The sequence below is a fragment of the Phyllobates terribilis genome, unplaced genomic scaffold (assembly GCF_046119375.1).
Source record: "Phyllobates terribilis strain yellow unplaced genomic scaffold, ASM4611937v1 Scaffold_11__3_contigs__length_659146591, whole genome shotgun sequence".
Lineage (NCBI taxonomy): Eukaryota > Metazoa > Chordata > Amphibia > Anura > Dendrobatidae > Phyllobates > Phyllobates terribilis.
This window is the reverse complement of record NW_027362771.1, coordinates 640274005-640282197: the sequence shown is the minus strand read 5'-3', so window position 1 is coordinate 640282197 and position 8193 is coordinate 640274005. Positions and strand designations below refer to the sequence as shown.

The 8193-nt window shown below is 41.8% G+C and overlaps 2 protein-coding genes across 2 annotated transcripts; both read right to left on the bottom strand.

Moving 5' to 3' along the window:
- Window positions 1-2808: 2808 nt before the first annotated feature.
- Window positions 2809-3750, bottom strand: LOC141167603 (olfactory receptor 2D2-like). Its single transcript, XM_073654989.1, has one exon. It carries the CDS (start codon window positions 3748-3750, stop codon window positions 2809-2811), a length of 942 nt encoding a protein of 313 aa, XP_073511090.1.
- Window positions 3751-4460: 710 nt separating this feature from the next.
- LOC141167602 (uncharacterized) lies at window positions 4461-6136 on the bottom strand. Its single transcript, XM_073654988.1, has 2 exons — window positions 5873-6136; window positions 4461-5761 (listed from the first exon to the last, which is right to left on the bottom strand). The coding sequence occupies exons 1-2, from the start codon at window positions 6078-6080 to the stop codon at window positions 4461-4463; spliced, it is 1509 nt and encodes a 502-aa protein (XP_073511089.1). The 5' UTR covers window positions 6081-6136.
- Window positions 6137-8193: the final 2057 nt, after the last annotated feature.

The following is an 8193-nucleotide window of genomic DNA, read 5'->3' as shown; positions in this document are numbered from 1 at the left end:
AGATACAGAAGGAGAGAGGACCCTGCCTTTATGTGATATGCTTGTATATCGCATTATGCAGAGCTATAGGAATGGCTGCAGGCGTCACTATGGATTGGCACTAAACAACTATAAGGATTACCAATAAAACTTGCTTCATTCACTGCAACTTTTGGGGTGCCAAGTTCATCATTTACTTTGACTATTTCTTGGAACCCAACTTGGGCACCTCATCTCTCAACCATGAGTACTGTATATATCGCTAGTATATTGGTTTCCATCAGGAAAGGTCAGATATGAGCAGGCAAAACATACAGTGGGGACTTAAAGTATTCAAACCCCTTTAAACTTTGCACTCTTTGTTTCATTGCAGCCATTTGGTAAATTCTAAAAAGTTCTTTTTTTCTCATTAAAGTACACTCTGCACCCCATCTTCACTGAAAAAAACAGAAAAGTAGAAATTTTTGCAAAATTATTAAAAAAGGAAAACTGAAATATCACATGGTCATAAGTATTCAGACCCTTTGCTCAGACACTCATATTTAAGTCACATGCTGTCCATTTCCTTGTGATCCTCCTTGAGATGGTTCTACTCCTTCATTGGAGTCCAGCTGTGGCAAGGCACAGATCTGGCCAAGGTTATAAAATAATTTCTGCATTACTCAAGGTTCCTAAGAGCACAGTGGCCTCCAAAATCCTTAAATGGAAGAAGTTTGGGACCACCAGAAGTCTTCTTAGACCTGGCTGTCCAGCCAAAGTGAGCAATCGTGGGAGAAGATCCTTGGTGAGAGAGGTAAAGAAGATCCCTAAGATCACTGTGGCTGAGCTCCAGAGATGTAGTAGGGAGATGGGAGAAAGTTCCACAAAGTTAACTATCACTGCAGCCCTCCAGCAGTCGGCAGAGGGCTTTATGGCAGAGTGGCCCTACGGAGGCCTCTCTTCAGTGCAAGACATATGAAAGCACGCATAGAGTTTGCTCAAAAACACACGAAGGACTCGCAGACTATGAGAAATAAGATTCTCTGGCCTGATCAGATGACGATAGATCTTTTTGGTGATAATTCTAAGGGGTATGTGTGGAGAAAACCAGGCACTGCTCATCACCTGCCCAATACAATCCCAACAGTGAAACATCATGCTATGGGGGTGTTTTTCAGCTGCAGGGACAGGACGACTGATTGTACTTGGCTGCATTCATGTTTCCTTCAATTGCAAAGATATCCTAGATGAAAACCTCTTCCAGAGTGCTCTGGACCTCAGACTTGGCCAAAGGCTCACTTTCCAACAAGACAATGACCCTAAGCACACAGCTAACATAACAAAGAAGTGGCTTCAGAACAACTCTGTGACCATTCTTGTCTGGCCCAGGCAGAGCCCTGACCTAAACCCAATTGAGCATCTCTGTAGAGACCAGAAAATGGCTGTCCACCAATGTTCACCATTCAACCTGACGGAACTGTAGAGGTTATGCAAGGAAGAATGGCAGAGGATCCCCAAATCCAGGTGTGAAAAAGTTGTTGCATTATTCCCCTGAAGACTCATGGCTCTACTAGCTCAAAAGGGGCTTCTACTCAATAATGAGCAAAGGGTCTTATGACCATGTGATATTTCAGTTTTTCGTTTTTATTAAATTTGCAAACATTTCTACATTTCTGTTTTTTTCAGTCCAGATGGGGAAAAGAGTGCACTTTAATGAGAAAAAAATGAACTTTTTAGAATATACCAAATGGCTGCAAAGAAACAAAGAGTCAGAAAATTAAAGGGGTCCGAATACTTTGCATACCCACTGTAGTTTGCTCATGTCTGAGTTACAGCTAGCTAGTAGTGGGGATGAGTAAGCACTCATCTATTAATGTGCAGTAACCCAGGGCTTAGTGAGTGCCACAGAGCAGTTTGTACAAAGCTCCAAGTTAATCTGCAGTAATCCAGCCAAAGGAGTTCGTCTGTAGTAAGTATCACCCTAAGATCACAGCCCAACTATCAGTATTTGGTCAGTTTTCGGTCAGTATTTTTTCTCAGAAGTGAGAGCTAAAACCAGTAGTGGGTGATAAATACAGAATGAGTGCATGTGTTTCTTTTATACCTTTTCTCTGATTGTTCCTCACCTGGTTTTGGCTCCCACTCCTGATAAAAAATACTGACCGAATACTGACCAAATACTGATAGTGGGGCCATGGCCTAAGAGAGAGGGTGTACTTTTTTACATTAATCATGACACATGAAGTTGTTGAGGAGTTTGCCACAAGGCTACATAACATGCCCCAAGCACAAGCCAACTGACGCCAATCATTTACTATATCTCTGTTCAATTCAGTCATTTTTGTGAGAATGTTTCACTCACAGGAATATGCCATCATTCTCCCTTCTGTAGAAGCAATTGTCCCCCTTTCTCAGTAATGGTGGTTCTCTCTTGCAGGTGGGCTGATCTTCTCCCACGAGCACAAACTATTTAGTTCAGACTGTAACTTTGTAAATGATGTTTTGTTTCCATCTCTAAGTAATAGGGTAGCAAATGCTCCTCACCCCTACTTGTTAGCTAACAGTGAGCAGATACTCTCTGGTGCTGCACAGAATATCCTATTTCACCCATCTTACTTTAGCGGTGGGTAAGTAAGAACTTTATTCACTATGGGACTCTCCATGGTGGAAAAAATGTGCTTATAGAGTTTTGCATATTTGTTGGCTTTTTCACATTTTTGGCGTATTTCTGGTCCCCTAGAATTTTTTCAAAGCATTCGCTGTGTGGCTCCTTTATAGGAAAAGAAAGGAAATTGCAAGAAATGCCACAAAGAACCACTACCAAAAGAACTGTGGAAAATATGGCATTTTTCACAAGCAAAAAAAAAAAAGGGTTTTTTTTGTAAACATTTTTCCTATTGCAATTTTGATCTCTTGATTTCTTAAGCTATATATAACAGGATTAAACAATGGGGTCAACAAAATATACAGTAAGGAGCGGAACTTATTCTGAGATCTTCCTTCTGATGGAACTACATAGATGGCAATTAGAGTCCCATAATAGGTACAAACGATGCTAAGGTGCGAACTACAGGTGGAGAATGCCTTCTTCCTCCCATATGTGGAGGCCATCTTCAGAATCGTAATAATAATAAAGACATAAGTCACAATAATAAAAATGAAGGGTGAAATAATGACCGGAATGGAGAAAATAAAGTCTTCAAGGACTACAGTAGTGATATCTGACGAAGAAAGTTCAAGCAGAGGTGCAAAGTCACAGAAGAAGAAGTCAATATTGTTAAAACCGCAAAACTCCAAGTCCCATATAAAGAACATCTCAGACACCATGACTAGGAACCCCAATATCCAAGACCAAGTGGCCAACTGAACCTGAAACCTAAAATTCATAATAGAAAAATAATGTAGGGGGTAACAAATGGCCAGATATCGATCATAGGACATTGCGGTGAGGAGGAAACATTCAACAATTCCGGCAACACTGTGGAAGTAGAACTGAGCCATACACTCATAGAATGGTATAGACACCACACCCCAAAGGATAACTTGTAACATCTTGGGAACAACATTGGTGGTGAGAAAGATGTCAGCCAAGGCTAGATTTTGTAGAAAGAAATACATAGGGAGCTGTAGAGATGAACTTATCTTCACCAATATGATGAGCAGGACATTGACCAATATAATAATGCTGTAAATGAAGAGAACCAGGGAGAAGAAGAGATTCTTTATGTTGTGCAACGATGGAAACCCAAGCAGAAAAAATTCCTTCACAGCTGTTTGGTTCTCATTGCACATTTTTTTCAGGCTGTGAGGTGAATAGAAAATGCGTCTTCCCACGATATATACTGATCTACAGTTGATCCAAAGTTACCCTAAAGCTGGAAAGAAACACATTGAAAGACCATGAGAATGTCCAAATTTACTTTTAAGGAGACAGAACATTTTACAATATTTTGGACTCACTCACATGAGAGTATAAATAGGACGAGTGCAATGCGAGAAAACATTGTATTGGACTCTGACCAATGTTGGTAAATGGATCAGTGCTCATCTGTATGTTGGTCATAGGCATCTTTAACACCTTGATTCAAGCAAAATTCAAGCAAAATTGGGAGAAATTCGGAAGAAGCTGATGCTCCTGCCATTCACAAAGGGAACCGACTGTAATATACAGTACAGAGATGTGCTGCCTCTGCAACTGGCTATCATCCCAGCAATATAACACCTTTACCGAAAAGCAGTCTAAAGCTAACATGTCAAATCACTATGTAACACAATTTTTGTTCCTGGCTTCCAAGTGTAATATTTCGACTGCTTATGTTTAAAGACTATGGAAAAACGACTACATTCAGCACAAACCTTGATTTTATGACCACAGCCCAGAAAAATTTCGTATTTATTGTGGCAGAAAAAGGAAATGATTATATTTTCATTCATGCGGTCTGATAAAAAACAACACTTGCATGGTAAATAGACAAAGACAGTCAAAAATCACTCAAAAAGGTTCAGAAAGGAGTAGGTTTTCTAGATTTGCGAGTGTACTGCAAATCACTTTCTCGAAGAAGCACCCAAATGTAGTCCCCCATCTTGTTTTCGTTATACTGTCCTTGGTAACGACATTCAAAGTCCAATATATCTTGATCCTCGCCTTGCTCCTCTGAGTAAGCTCCCATGTTCTCCTTGAACTTGTCAAGATGAGCATCAAGGATATGGAATTTGAGAGACAGTCTCCATCCCTTTATGCCGTAATTCTTTATGAGAGTCTGAACCAACAGCGCAGAGTTTACAGCCTTGTGATTACGTAGGAAGCCATGAACCTCTGCAACAAAACTGCTCCAAGCCGTTTTCTCTTCTCTGTTCAGCAGCTTGGCGAACTCGTCACATTCTATGATCTTCTTGATCTGCGGTCCAACAAAGATACCAGCCTTGACCTTTGCCTCAGACAGCTTTGGAAAGAGATCTTGGAGGTACTTGAAAGCTGCTGACTCTTTGTCAAGAGCCGTGGCAAATTGCTTGATGAGGCCTAACTTGATGTGCAGTGGTGGCATCAGCACCTTCAGAGGTTCTATCAGCGGCTCCCACTTGACATTGCTCTTCCCCACAGAGAACTCGGTCCGCTGTGGCCAGTCTTTTCTGTGATAGTGCACCTTAGTGTCACGGCTGTCCCAGAGGCAAAGGAAACAAGGACATTTTGTGAAACTGCCTTGAAGGCCCATCAGGAATGATACCATTTTGAAGTCTCCGATGACCTCCGATCCACAGTTGTCAGACTTCAAGGCACTCAGCAACATCTTGACACTGGTGTATTCCTCTTTGAGATACACAGAGTTAGCCATAGGAAGAGATGGGTAGTTGTTTCCATTGTGAAGCAGCACGGCTTTGAGGCTCCGGGATGAACTGTCTATGAATAGGCGCCATTCACTCGGGTTACAGGTGATACCTATAGCCTCAAAATGACCTGCCACATTGTTGCAGAAGCACAACCCATCTTCCCGAATGAAGAAGTTGGAAAATGTTTGTTGACGCTTTCTCTGATCTGTGATTTGCAAGCTTTCAACCAACAAGTTCCACTGCTTGAGTCTGGATGTCAGAAGCTCAGCATTGGACTTGGTAAGATGAAGGTCTCTGATCAGATCGTTGACGTCTTTCTGGTTAGGAAAATATGGCCTTCTCTCCTCAGCCGCATCTGTGAAAACGTAATCTTGATCTCCAATATCTTCCTCGCTGTCTGACTTGCTGATTTTTCCTGAAGATGGCTGATCCCTCTTCGAGGGAGTTGGAACAGGCAGCTCGGGGCAGTGTGGTACTGGGGAAATGGAAGAAGGAATGTCTGGATAAACGATTTTTAGATCTAAATCATTGAAATTCTACAAAATAAAGCACTGCCATCTAAACGAGCAGCAATTGTTCACCTTACCTCCAAGAGTTTTATTGCAATATTCACATGTGAAATGAGGCGCCCAGGACTTGTCTTCATCCCCGACAGGCATGCCGAAATATGCATTGTAGGCCTCGCACTTCTTACAACATGCTTTCACAAAATACTTTCTCGCTCTTGTCTTTATAAATTGTCCACATACATTGCAAAATGCATCTGTTGGGTGCAAACAACCTCTTGATGTCATCTAAAACAAATAGCTCTCTCCCTCTGTGTCCTCAACAGAACAATACAATAGCTCCTATAGAAATTGAAACCTGACACTGCACTGAGAGCCAAGGGAGGAGGGAGGAGGGAGCTGCTGAGAGGGTGGAGGGAGGAGGAAGCTGCTGAGAAGGAGGAGGGACCTACTAAGAGGGAAGAGGGAGGAGGGAGCTGCTGAGAGGGAGGAAGGAGCTGCGGAGAGGGAGGAGGGAGGAGGGAGCTGCTGAGAGAGAGGAGGGAGGAGGGAGCTGCTAAAAGGGAGGAGGGAGCTTCTGAGAGGGATCTGCTGAGAGGGAGGAGGGAGCTGCTGAGAGGGAGTGCATAATTACATGACAGTTTATACAGCAGCTGGACTATTCCTATTTGCTTATAATGGGGAGGACTAATGTACCAGCTCCCTGCATTGTCTGACAATGCTGATAACATGGAAACTACAAAGTGTAGAATAATGATTTTACATGTTTTTAAAAGGTCTGCCCAAGCCCTATTCAAGGGTAATATTAGTATCATACTGAAAAATGACCTGACAATGTCCCTTTAACTGCGATTCGTTATTCTCTTACTCAGCAATAACATAAACCAAAATGTTGGTTCGAGTCACCTGTGCTTTAATACTTGTATGACCACTATTGAACAGTCCGAGAACGTTCTAGAAAGTTCTAAAAGATTCTAGAAACTTCTAGATAATTCTGGAAAATTGTAGAAACTTCTGCACAATTGTAGCAGTTCTAGAATATACTAGAAGACTACTCAGTATTAAATATGAATCGAGAATTTTCCCGAAAACAGACAAATTTCAAAATTTCATTGTCCTGATCACAGAAGCAAAGTTTTTGTGGAACAATAAACTATTTTCTCTTTGTTTTAGGCATAACAGGTTAGGAAAGCACACTTTATGCCCAGGAACAAAAAAGAAATAAATCTGAATGTGGATTGTCATAAATAGAGATGAGCGTTGTTCTACTCGAACTGTTCGCCAATCTCAAATTCGAGCTGTTTTGGGCGGTGTTCGAGCCGTTCGGCGAACACGAACAATTTGAGAAAAATTCGGCTGTTCGAGGTTATGTTCGATAACTGTTCGTGCACCAAAATCATAACTGGATTTTTTCTCAGTAATGATGAAAATTAATTTTAATACGCAGTTTGAGTGTACAGCGGGGTGGGGGGAGGGGCAGGGGATGGATCTCTGCAGGAACAATGAAGATCTCCATTTTTTTTTCTCTTTCCCGCATTTGCAGTGGGGAGGTGCAATCTGTCAGCCTATCAGCAGCGCACACACGGAGCGAAGTGCTTTTTTTCACACAAGCAAGGGCATGTGTCATTGGCAGTGTATGTCACATGTCCTTGCCCTATAAGACCAAGCCATTTTCCCCGTCGCCACCATTTTCTCACTGCTGCAGCTGCGTGTTAGACGGCACCGCTGTTGCTGTGTGTGCTATACCTTGTTAATTTCAAGCCAATTTTCGCACAAATATACAGATAGCTTGGGAGTAGGGAATAGTTGTGATTGCAGTCCTTTTAAGGACTAGGTTACAGCATTTCCTACGACTTTTATCAGGGAGGTCTGTGCTCTTAAATAGATAGGTTGTGGGAGTAAAGACTAATTGTAATTGGAGTCCTTTTCAGGACTAGGTTACATGAGTTCCTATCAGTTTTTGCCAGGCAGGTCTGTGCCAGTGCTGTGCAAGTTTTTTTCACAGCATTTGGCTGAATCTAGCAAAGCTAATCCTTTTTGGCCTATTGCAGAGTGTGTTAGTCAGTGGAGTAGCCTATCTGTGTTGCAAGATATACCACCTGTGTATAGAATACCAATTTTTTTACTGCACCTAGTGAAGTAAAATCTTTTGGGCATAGCATCATTCTATTAGTCCATCTATACTGACCTCCATCAGGTTGCAAATTAAAACTAATTTTTATCTGCATCTACAGTACCTCTGAAAAAATATTTGGGCTTCTAGCAGTGTGTGGGACTTGTTCTATTAGTCCATCTATACTGACCTCCATCAGGTTGCAAACTGAATATATTTTTTTCTGCATCTACCTCTGAAAAAATATTGGGCTTCTAGCTGTGTGTGGGTCTTGTTCTATTAATCCAT

Coding starts and splice junctions, on each gene's coding strand:
- LOC141167603 (XM_073654989.1), bottom strand. CDS start 3,750: ATGTGCAATGAGAACCAAACAGCTGTGAAGGAATTTTTTCTGCTTGGG.
- LOC141167602 (XM_073654988.1), bottom strand. CDS start 6,080: ATGACATCAAGAGGTTGTTTGCACCCAACAGATGCATTTTGCAATGTA. Junction 5,762..5,872: donor TTGCAATAAAACTCTTGGAG/GTAAGGTGAACA, acceptor CCATTTCCCCAG/TACCACACTGCCCCGAGCTG.